The sequence below is a fragment of the Neoarius graeffei genome, chromosome 1, assembly GCF_027579695.1.
Source record: "Neoarius graeffei isolate fNeoGra1 chromosome 1, fNeoGra1.pri, whole genome shotgun sequence".
NCBI classification, from domain to species: domain Eukaryota; kingdom Metazoa; phylum Chordata; class Actinopteri; order Siluriformes; family Ariidae; genus Neoarius; species Neoarius graeffei.
The window spans coordinates 43,227,863-43,240,048 of record NC_083569.1 but is presented as its reverse complement, the minus strand read 5'-3'; the positions used below and the strand labels follow the sequence as shown (position 1 = coordinate 43,240,048).

At 44.9% G+C, this 12,186-nt stretch overlaps 1 protein-coding gene across 1 annotated transcript in view; it reads right to left on the bottom strand.

Moving 5' to 3' along the window:
- The window catches only part of cacnb2b (calcium channel, voltage-dependent, beta 2b), a 64,292-nt gene that overhangs the window by 11,270 nt on the left and 40,836 nt on the right, over nt 1-12,186 (bottom strand). The window contains exons 5-10 of the mRNA XM_060919055.1: nt 3,719-3,841; nt 3,480-3,619; nt 3,272-3,333; nt 1,381-1,403; nt 1,071-1,151; nt 566-624 (exon numbers count right to left, since the gene is read on the bottom strand). Of these exons, the coding sequence (XP_060775038.1) occupies nt 566-624; nt 1,071-1,151; nt 1,381-1,403; nt 3,272-3,333; nt 3,480-3,619; nt 3,719-3,841 (488 nt within the window). The remainder of the gene's footprint in view (nt 1-565; nt 625-1,070; nt 1,152-1,380; nt 1,404-3,271; nt 3,334-3,479; nt 3,620-3,718; nt 3,842-12,186) is intronic.

The following is a 12,186-nucleotide window of genomic DNA, read 5'->3' as shown; positions in this document are numbered from 1 at the left end:
AGGGTCTGTCATGGTATGGGGTTGTGTCACTGCCCCTGGCAAAGGTAACTTACATTTCTGTGATGGCAGCATTAATGCATAAAAGTCCACTGAAACTTTGGAGCAAAATATTCTGCCTTCAAGACCACATTCTGCACACGTTACAAAGGCATGGCTGTGGAAGAAGAGGGTGTCTGTCCCCTTTGCCCCCAATAGAGAACATGTGGTGAATTTAGAAACAAATATTGCACTACTTAAGACCTGTTTGCAGGAAGAATGGGACAAAATAACACCTGAAACACTTCATCGCTTGGTGTCTTCAGTCCTTAAACATATTTTAAGTGTTGTGAGAAGAAATGGCAACAATCAAAATTGAAACAAGTGTTTATTTTGAAAAAAAAAATCGGGAGGTAAAACATCAAAAAATGTGCTGTTATGTTTTGAGTGCAATATAGGTCAAATATTATTTACAAATCATTGTTTTCAGTTTTAATTTCAATTTCAACATACCATCCTGACTTTTTCTGATTTGGGCTTGTAATTACTCCACAAATAATTATTCTACTAGCATGAAATAACTACATACCTGCCTTCAAATCTGCGTTTTAAAAAATCAAAGAGGGCCTTCTGCATCATGTCTGTAACCTGCAAAAGACACAGCTGATTTATTCATTTATTTTTAATCACCACATCATCTGTTCATGTTCAATCCTAAGAAAGTAGACTGCAAAATGCAGGTTGTACAGCAGAGGGTGCAGTAACCCCTGTTTATAAAACAAACTTTGCGCAACACACTTGATCATGAAAAGGTATATCTTATTCTTTCAAATTGCATTTATTATGGCTTGCTTGGGTATAATGATACAGTAATTTCAGCTGATACATCCAAAAGGAGTGACTAGATTTAAGGAGCTTCATCAGTTCAGAATGCATGGATACAATTTTGAAATGATGAATAACTTCTGCTAGACATCTCATAATAACCTGAATGCCAAAAACATAGATATATTCAGCCATGAATGCCATTTTAAAAAAAATTGTGCAAAGACAAGGCCAAACAAAGGGTCTGTCAGTAAAAGACATTAAGTCACCTCATAACCCTTGAGTGATGGCCCCATCAGCACGACAGGACGCATGGAAGGCACAACATCATATGCAGCCAGTTGTTCCCCCTACCAATGTCATTAAAAAAGTATGTTTTAGATGTAATGATTTAAGACATAAGTGCAGTTATTTAGGATGACAGTTCATTGATTGACAGGCAGAGTGAAGCCAATGGGTGGTACGAGGGAGGCACATCAATAACAATGCAACAGTTTAAGGAAATGGAAATAAGCATTGCTAATTCTGGAAAATAGAGTATTTCACTCTGGAGGTTCAATACCAGAGCTGCATACTTACTGACTTTTTCTTCACTTGCTGAACTGTAGTGTAAGATATAGAGAACACAAATTACATTCAGTGCAAATATGGAAACAACAAACATTTACCATTTAAGAATTTACCATTTACTCACTTCTCAAAATTAATAATGTGTACAGTTTAATGGAGTTAGTCTTGTTAGACATTCTGCTAGACAGAATCCAGCATAGTCATGTACTGTATGCTGTAACCTAATTGGAATGCTACTAAATAAAGGAGGAGACTAAAACACTGCAGGCACTGATCAGCAAGTTAAAGCAGATACGCAGAACCTTTATTTTTAAATAAATTTCTGAGTGGATAGTATCTCCATCCTTGACTCTTGTATGCTGCATAAATGGGAATTAATATATATATATATATATATATATATATATATATATATATATATATATATATATATATATATATATATATATATATGTGTGTGTATATTTTTGAGAGTTAAAATCAACCGCAAAATTGGCATTCAAGCTGCCCCACTGAGCCAGCCAGCCCTGAGTGTGTGATGTCACTACAGTAACCGGTTTTAAGGCCGAGGCCTTTTACAGCTATAGACCAAAGTCATATAAATAAAAATTTACGGCGAAAGTAAGAAATACCGTGACTGATTTGACTTCACTGATTTTGGGTTGACTCTCATTAAAACAGGATAGGTGTTAAAACTTATTTAACATACATGCATTTTCACTGATAAAACATAAAAGGCTAATTAAATAATCAGATGAACTGAGATAATCACATTCTGAAGCAAATTAAATAATCTTATACCGGTAACTTAAACACACAATACAAGTTACATGTATTAATCTACATGCAGGTAAACAACGTGTTGTTTTTGTTGTTGTTTTTTATTCAAATGAGAGTCGGAGCTTACCTGTCTGTGTTCTTGCTTCTTGAAGGCTGATCTTGCGGCCGATTGTTTTGAAACAATCTGACTTTCAGTTGTTCGTTCAGTTCTCCGTTCATTCACTTCTTCCACGTAAGGACGAGATGGCAGCAATATCCAGTTTAGAAATAAGAGGGCTGCTACACTCATTCTCTATTTTGTCCATACAGAGTACTCCGCCATTACTGCTCAGCTCAGGCAATTACTAAAACCCGGGACAGAACGGGACATCACTGGTTTTAGCAATAACCGCGGGGAGGTCACTGCCCGAGCGATATGTCACGTCCTGTTCCATCCTGAGTTTCAGCAACAACCCTTGGCTCACCCCGGGAGGACTGGTGCAATTCAACTTTGCTTTTTTAAAAAATAAATAAATAAATAAATAAAATAAATACTTTCTTTTTCTTGCAGTTTTCTTTTCCTTTAATTGTCGATACTGCACCCTCTTTCAATACGGGCTTATAGCCAACACTCCTCAACAGATCAGAGGTTTCGTACGAGTCTTCAGTAAAATGTGCAGAGCAGAGGAGAGACCACTTCATAGGCGCCCAATGTGCCCGTGAACGTCTCGCAAAACGCGTCCAAATCTTTGCAGTTTGAACATTCTTGGACCATGAATGCAACATAAATCCACCTTCTGTCATGTTGCTGGTGGGTGCAGCAACACATCTACGTGGCACGGCGATAAATTAGCTCAAAATGGAGGATCGGAGTTGCAGTCAGCTCTGTGTTTTAGTATAGTGGAAATGCCAATGAGACCGATAGACTTCCTGCTGGGACGTTACGGATGTCAAGGTAATTTATTCAGAGCGCTACCTATATAAATCACTTTAATCATAAAAATTACTATATTAGATTCATTGTTAACACTTAAAACTATTCCTGTGCCATTCTTGAGGTCTCAAGGCATTTATAAATGAAAGTAATGCCATGGCTCTGCATATATGCTTTAACCTTGCCTACTGATTCATCTGAGCTCACCTGTTGGAGGAGGAGTGACTTTCTTCGAGTTTATGTCATCTTTAGCAGAACTTGCTGCTTTGCTGAAGTGACAAGCAGGTAAAAGGATAATTTGTAGAAACCTTCAATATGTCTAAAATTGTTACACTGCTATGTGAAAGGTTTTCAGCTGCTGACAATATAAAAGGTGCTTGACATATGTGAATAGGAATGAGTAATAGTGATATACTTGGCTAGAGCTTTGGCGGCCTTCCTGGCTTGCACCTCTCTCCGAATGAGAATAGTCTCCAGATTGACTGGGCTAGGGATGAAACCCACTTCTCCACCTTCTTTCACCAGCCGCCCAATCCACCAGTCATTATTGAATTTCTGTAAAACAGTAAGGTGAACATGCAGCATAATCACGTAATAATTTCAATGTTGCTAAAATGTAGGTGGTTTATGGGGCAGTGTCTAGTGCTCCCCCACCTCTTTGACATGCAGGAAGTCTTTAGCCTCAAAGGCAACTCCATGTCCTGGGATAGGAACATTGTCATCATCAGCAGGGGTGTAGGTGTAGTTTGTGCGTACAGCAAACGCAACAGGTTTAGACTGCCAACAAGAAACAGGCAAGACAACTGAAATTGTATGCAGTATGTTATTAGGTAACATTTCTAAAACATAAATGGATATTCTGTTCATCTGCTTGTTTTAGATAAACAGAACTTTAAAATTTACATAAATTAGAAGCAAAAATTATTAAGATATGGGTCATTCCATGCCAAATCAACAAGAGGTTATGCTCGACCAGCTCAGATTTCAATGAAATTTGGAGGGCTCAGAGATACTATTAAAAGAAGTTAATCCCCAAAACTTGAGCTTCCTGTCATCAGTAGTTTCAGAGATACAGGCATCTTGAATTTTTCGATTTTTTTGTTTTTTGCTCAAAACATACATATTTCAAAGTGCAATATAATCTTTATTATGCAAGATAGAAACCTAAAATGTTGCACAGAGAGACTCAATGTCTTGTACTACAAGCTTCAACTTAGAATTTCAATGGTCATTGTATATTAGATGGTGATTTTAACAAGGAAATTAAAAAGACAAATTTGCATTTTTTGCATTTTTAACTCATTCTGGAAGCTTGCCTGTGGCAGTAATGCTTAAACTAAGAATGTTATTCAAATCTACACAGAAATATCTACCAATTTCAGTTTTACCAAGTCTCCACTATTCCTAGTTTGTCTGTAATAGAGTTTTGAAATTTGCCGATTTCTAAAACATGCCATTTTTAGTAGCAAGAAATCCAATGTGGGATAGCAATTAGGAACTTGTAAATTTTTTTCAGTAATCCCCAAGACCCATATTTTATATTTCCAAATTTTTGTTCTGTGTCTCTCAAGTATTTTTAAACTACAGGGGTTTAAAAAATCCATTTTCACCAAATTAGAATTTTTGATATATTTTCATATAACATATTTGAGGGTTAATAAATGCTTCAATAAGGCTCAAGTAGGTTAGGAGACATGTTTCTTCCTCAATTTTAAATAAAATTTCAATTAATGCTCAGTATTAATTATTTGTAAATTGATTTTAATCTAAGACTGTGTAACATTAGCAATCAATGACCAGCTATTGTGTACCAGTCAACAGCCAGCCTTATCAATATCAACACAGCACAATAGGTGACCTTTGATACCAGAACAGGTGGCTCATATCTTATAGTTTTAGAGTCTGTAAACTGCATACTTGTTCAGATAACATTATATTGCTTGGATTATATTAAATACATTGTAATACAGAGCACTGAGAAAATTTACCAATGTTATTAACTGAATGTGTTTCTTTGCAAGGATTGGATATTTTGAATAGTTGACTAGGGAATTTAATTGTAGTTGCTTTCAATTTGAGATCAGAATAAATGAGTTTGTTCTTAAGGCCAATTTATGCTGACAACCCAGTCCTCGCAGATAACGTCGCAGATGGTGTCTGCGTAGCCCCCCCACCTTCGCAGACGCTCTGCGCACACCTCCCAAAAATTGTGACCACTGCAGAAGCCTCGCAGACAGCATCACAGACAAGAGGGCTCTGATTGGTCCACTCTACATCCGCTGTATACGCACTTCCGCTTCCCTACTTTCCCGGTTTGGTTTGTTTTCACGACCGGCATTTTTAAACACACGAGTGAAGATGGAGCAGCATGAAGAGCAGTTGATTGAGGAAGTACGTACATCTATACGACTCCAGTTCTAGTCATTATAAAAAAAAAAGTTCTAGTCATTATAAGTAACCGGAGGATAAACACTCCACTAACCACACCCACCAACTACTCCTAGCGACTTCGCGCCCCCTTGCGTTGTGCCGGTGAATAACAACGCGCACGCCTATTACTCCCCGCTCAACGATAAATTACAACTGTCTGCGAAAAGCTATCTGCGAAAGCCTTGTCGCAAGAGCATGCAGAGGCCTTTAGACAGCTAGAAATGGCTGAACTTCCTCCCTGTTCTATAGGAATTGGACTAAAGAAAGATTCTGACTGCCATAAACTAACATACAACAGAAATTGTAAGTTAAGTGATTTATATGAAAAATGACTGACTTCTTTAGTTTTTATAGATATATTTACTGAAAAATGTGAAATGTTCATATATTATTTAGCTTATTTCAAAATGATAATATTTTTAAAACCATATTTCTGTGACATGAACACAAGTAAAATGTTTCCTTATCTATACAAATCATTTAGTTGTATTTATCAGTCCTTAATCATCAATAAAATGGAAATAATATCAAAAATTCGAATTTGGAAAAAATGGATTTTTTAAACACCTGTAGCTCAGAAATACTTGAGAGACACAGAACAAAAACTTGGAAATATAAAATATGGTGTGGCAGTCCATGTAGGTGGGTGGAGCACAGAAGGACGGCAGGACAGAACTGCTTTAACAAAACTCTCTTTTATTTGCACATTTCAGTTGCAAACACACACTCAGACACACGCACACACATCAGCCGTCTGGTTGTGGAGAGAGTCCCTCTGCTCTCACTCTCTCTCCTTAAGAAGGGCGCGGTCACTGGGAAGACACACAAACACATCAATTAACAACAGGTGTAGTGATTCTGCCACTTAACTTCCCCGACTCCGCCCTCCTGCCACATACCCCCACCGCCCGACTCAGGCCAGGCAGCTGTCCGGCCCGCAGCCGACTCCCCCCCTTGACGGGAGAGGAAGTCCGCCACGACCATCTGCGCCCCCGGCCTGTGGATAACCTTGAAGTTAAAGAGTTGGAGTGCCAGATACCAACGGGTGATCCACGCATTGGCATCCTTCATGCGGTGGAGCCACTGGAGGGGCGCATGGTCCGAACAGAGGGTGAAAGGGCGTCCCAGCAGGTAGTACCGGAGGGCGAGGACCGCCCGCTTGATCGCCAGGCACTCCTTCTCGATGGTACTGTAGCGCCCCTCACGCACTGACAGCTTGCGGCTAATGTACAAGACGGGGCGATCCTCCCCCTCCACCTGCTGGGACAAAACGGCCCCCAGCCCTCTGTCCGATGCATCCGTCTGCAACATAAAGGGGAGAGAAAAGTCAGGGGAGTGTAAAAGTGGCCCCCCACACAGTGCAGCCTTAACCTTAGAAAAAGCCCGCTGGCATTGCTCCGTCCACTGGACTGGATCTGGTGCCCCCTTTTTAGTCAGATCAGTCAGCGGGCTGGTGACGTCCGAATAATTAGGTATAAACCTACGATAATAGCCAGCCAGCCCCAGGAACTGTCTCACCCCCTTTTTGGTCTTGGGCCTCGGGCAGGCCGCAATCGCTGCAGTCTTGTTAATTTGGGGACGCACCTGCCCGTTGCCCAAGTGGAAGCCCAGATATCGTACTTCCACCCACCCAATTGCACACTTCTTCGGGTTGGCCGTGAGACCTGCCCGCCTCAGCGACCTAAGGACGGCCCTCAGGTGTTGTAGGTGCCGCGGCCAGTCATTACTATAAATAATGATATCATCTAAGTACGTGGCCGCATAGGTGGCGTGGGGGTGGAGGACCCTGTCCATCAGCCGCTGAAACGTAGCAGGTGCCCCAAACAGCCCAAAAGTAAGTGTGACGAATTGGTGTAAGCCGAACTGTGTGGAAAAGGCCGTTTTTTCACGGGATAATGGAGTCAAGGGGATCTGCCAATAACCCTTTGTTAAATCCAGTGTCGAGTAAAAACGAGCCGTGCCTAGCCGATCGAGCAACTTATCAATACGAGGCATTGGGTACGCATCGAATTTAGACACCGCGTTGACTTTTCTATAGTCCACACAGAACCAGACCAACCCATCAGCCTTGGGTACCAAGACCACCGGGCTGCTCCAGTCACTGTGGGACTCCTCGACGATGCCCATTTCGAGCATGGCCTCGAGTTCTTCCCAAACCACCTTTTTCTTGTGTTCGGGTAACCTATAAGGGCGGCTACGCACTACCACCCCCGGGGGCGTCTCAATGTGGTGCTCTATGAGGTTAGTGCGGCCGGGCAGGGGTGAGAACACGTCCGAAAACTTGGTCTGCAACTGGGCAACCTCCGCGAGTTGGGTCGGGAAGAGGTGGTCTCCACAGGGGACCGGAGAGGGACGTGATGCTAATGTTCCTTTTTGAACCTCCGGCCCCAGCTCCGCCTTCTCCGGAACCACCGACACCAACACCATGGGGACCTCTTCGTTCCAGAGTTTGAGTAGGTTGAGGTGGTAAATCTGTAGCGCCCTACCCCTGTCCGTTTGCTTCACCTTATAGTCGACGTCCCCGACTGGCCGTGTGACCTCAAAGGGTCCTTGCCACCTGGCGACTAATTTAGAGCTCGATGTGGGCAACAGTACGAGTACTTTCTCTCCCAGTGCAAACTCTCTAAGGTGCGTACCCTTGTCGTACAGGCGGGTTTGCCGTTCTTGGGCCTGCCGCAAATTCTCCTGGGTTAGTTGTGTGAGTGTGTGGAGTTTTGCGTGCAGGTCAATAATGTATTGAATTTCATTTTTGCTTGGTGAAGGTCCCTCCTCCCAATTTTCTCGCAGCACGTCTAAAATGCCGCGCGGCTTACGCCCATATAATAATTCAAATGGGGAGAACCCCATGGAGACTTGGGGGACCTCTCGCACTGCAAAGAGCAAGGGTTCGAGCCATTTTTCCCAGTTACGTGCGTCCTCACTTACAAATTTCTTAATTATGTTTTTAAGGGTGCGATTAAACCGTTCCACTAAGCCGTCCGTTTGTGGGTGATAAACGCTGGTGCGGATCGGCTTAATACCTAATAACCCATACAGTTCATTCAGTGTTCGTGACATAAACGAGGTGCCTTGATCAGTCAGAATTTCTTTCGGGATTCCAACTCGGGAGATGACGCGGAAGAGTGCCTCCACAATACTGCGTGCTGAGATATTGTGAAGAGGCACTGCTTCCAGGTATCGCGTTGCATAGTCCACCAGAACTAATATAAAGCGGTACCCTCGTGTTGACCGATCTAATGGCCCGACGAGATCCATCCCAATTCTTTTGAACGGGGTCTCGATTAACGGTAGAGGGCGCAAATGCGCTTTTGGAATGGCCGCTGGATTTACTAACTGGCATTCGCGGCATGCCGTACACCACCTACGGACATTGCCGCAAATCCCCGGCCAATAGAATCGGGCCATTATTCGGGCTAGTGTTTTATCCTGCCCTAAGTGTCCAGCCATGGGATTAAAGTGAGCCGCCTGGAATACCAATTCCCGGCGGCGCTTCGGAATTAAAAGCTGCATGACTCGCTCTTTAGTTTGAGTGTCCTGCGTCACTCGGTATAATCTATCCTTCATAATCGTGAAGTAGGGGAAGGACGGGGTGGCGTTCGGCTGGAGCGTTTGACCATCGATTACTCTCACTTGGTCAAAAGCATGCCGCAGAGTCTCGTCTCGCGATTGCTCTAATGGGAAATCCGAGAGGGATTCCCCAATAGAGAGAGGAGGAGCCGGCGGCTCCTCACTCTGGCGCGGAGATGACGTAGATGGCTCTGTGACAGCTGCTCCTGCCAAAGCGACACCGGGACCTCCCCCTGTCAAATGGCAGGACCCACTCTTGACTAAGTGTGTCATTAAACCCTGAAATCCCGGCCAATCAGTCCCCAAAATTAAAGAGTGGGTAAGGCGAGGATTAACCGCCGCCTTCACTATAAATTTTTCCCCTCTGAAAATAATGTGGACCGACACTAAAGGGTAGCGGTGAACATCCCCGTGCACACACAACACCTTCACCAATTGTGCTCCCCCCAATGCCTCGTCTTGCACCAGGTTTTGGTGGATTGAGGTCTGATTACAGCCAGAATCCACCAACGCCTGATATGTATCCCCTTGGATACTCACCAGTAGGCGATACGCTCCGGCCCGATCGAGGGCGGCTCCTGGTGCGTTGGGGATCCGAACCACCGCGCCCACCTCCATTATCGAGCACTGCTGTTGGAGGTGGCCCGGTTCCCTGCAGCGCCAGCAAACCAGCCCGGGCTTCCTCTCTGCACTAGTGCTCTGGGGCTCACTCACCTGAGGGGGGGGAGAGACAGACACAGAAGGGAGACACGGAAGGGCACCGCGGGTGCGGCAGGCCAGCTGAGGTGGCGCCAGCCCCCGTCTCCGCGGTGGGGGAATTGGGCAAGGAGAAGACACAGGAGGAGGGGAGAGAGAGAGAGAGGAGAGAAGAGAAGAGGTCGTCTGCTGTCCTGCTGTCAGGACAGCTGCCAGATGATCCTCCGCCAGCTCGATTGCCTGATCCAGCGACGCCGGGCGGTGGCACTGGACCCACTCTGCGGTTCCCACTGGTAGACGCACGACGAACTGTTCCAGTACCACCTGATCGATGAGTCCCTCGGCGTTGCAGCTGTCGGCCCTCAACCACTGCCAGCAGGCGTCCCGGAGTTGCTGGCCAAACGCGAACGGCCGGCCGAATTCCTCCAAGCGCAGAGCGCGGAAACGCTGATGTTGTTGCTCCGGGGTGCGTCCCACCCACTGGAGGACAGCCCGGCGAAGGTCCGCGTAGGCCAGCCGGCGGTCGGCGGGGAGCTGTAGCGCGGCCAGCTGCACCTCTCCCGTTAGCAGGGGGAGGAGGCGCGCCGCGCGCTGCTCCACCGGCCACCCCGAGGTCTCTGCTACTTGCTCAAAGAGTGTGAAGAATGCCTCGGGGTCGTCCTGCGGGCCCATCTTCGTGAGGGTGAGGGGGGAAGGGCCCGCGGCGGTGGAGTTGGTGGACCCCGCCGACACAAGGAGGTGCCAGAACGCCCGATGATCTTCCTGTTGAGCCAGCACCAGGGCCTCGAACCGTTGTTCTTGCTCCTTTCGGAGGGCGAGCAGCGCCTGGTGCTGGCTCTGTTGGGCTGTGGCGAGGGCATGGATCAGGTCAGCGAAGGTGGAGGACTCCATGGGGCTGTTGTCTTCTGTGCTCGGGTCCCGGGTTTCGGCACCACTGTGGCAGTCCATGTAGGTGGGTGGAGCACAGAAGGACGGCAGGACAGAACTGTTTTAACAAAACTCTCTTTTATTTGCACTTTTCAGTTGCAAAGACACACTCAGACACATGCACACACATCAGCCGTCAGGTTGTGGAGAGAGCCCCTCTGCTCTCACTCTCTCTCCTTAAGAAGGGCGCGGTCACTGGGAAGACACACAAACACATCAATTAACAACAGGTGTAGTGATTCTGCCACTTAACTTCCCCGACTCCGCCCTCCTGTCACAGACCGATGCTAGACCACGCCCCCGCTGCCACATATGGGTCTAGGAGATTACTGAAAAAAATTTACAAGTTCCTAACTGCTATCCCACATTGGAATCCATGCTACTGAAAATGGCATGTTTTAGAAATCGGCGAATTTCAAAACCCTATTACAGACAAACTAGGAATAGTGGAGACTTGGTAAAACTGAAATTGGTAGATATTTCTGTGTAGATTTGAATAACATTCTTAGTTTAAGCATTACTGCCACAGGCAAGCTTCCAGAATGAATTAAAAATGCAAAAAATGCAAATTTGTCTTTTTAATTTCCATGTTAAAATCACCATCTAATATACAATGACCATTGAAATTCTAAGTTGAAGCTTGTAGTACAAGACATTGAGTCTCTCTCTGCAAAATTTTAGGTTTCTATCTTGCATAATAAAGATTATATTACACTTTGAAATATGTATGTTTTGAGCAGGCGGCACGGTGGTGTAGTGGTTAGCGCTGTCGCCTCACAGCAAGAAGGTCCGGGTTCAAGCCCCGTGGCCGGCGAGGGCCTTTCTGTGTGGAGTTTGCATGTTCTCCCCGTGTCCACGTGGGTTTCCTCCGGGTGCTCTGGTTTCCCCCACAGTCCAAAGACATGCAGGTTAGGTTAACTGGTGACTCTAAATTGACCGTAGGTGTGAATGTGAGTGTGAATGGTTGTCTGTGTCTATGTGTCAGCCCTGTGATGACCTGGCGACTTGTCCAGGGTGTACCCTGCCTTTCGCCCGTAGTCATCTGGGATAGGCTCCAGCTCGCCTGCGACCCTGTAGAACAGGATAAAGCGGCTAGAGATAATGAGATGAGATGAGATGTTTTGAGCAAAATGCAAAAAATAAAATTCAAATGCCTGTATCTCTGAAACCGTTGGAGATAGGAAGCTCAAATTTTGGGGATTAACTTCTTTTAATAGTATATTTGAGCCCTCCAAATTTCATTGAAATCTGAGATGGTCAAGCATAAATTTGTCAGATATTTGTTGATTTGGCATGGAATGACCCATATGCAAATGTCTGTTATGAATTGTGAGAACTGGCAAGGGTGGGTGGTATAAATAGGCTTGAGGGTCTAAGCCTTCCCTGTGTTTCAAACATAAAACCACATTAAGGTTTCATTTTTTCATTCCCATTAAATTATTTGCTGTTAACACATTCTCTGGACTATCTTTCATGTATGTAGAACCATGCTACAGAAAGGT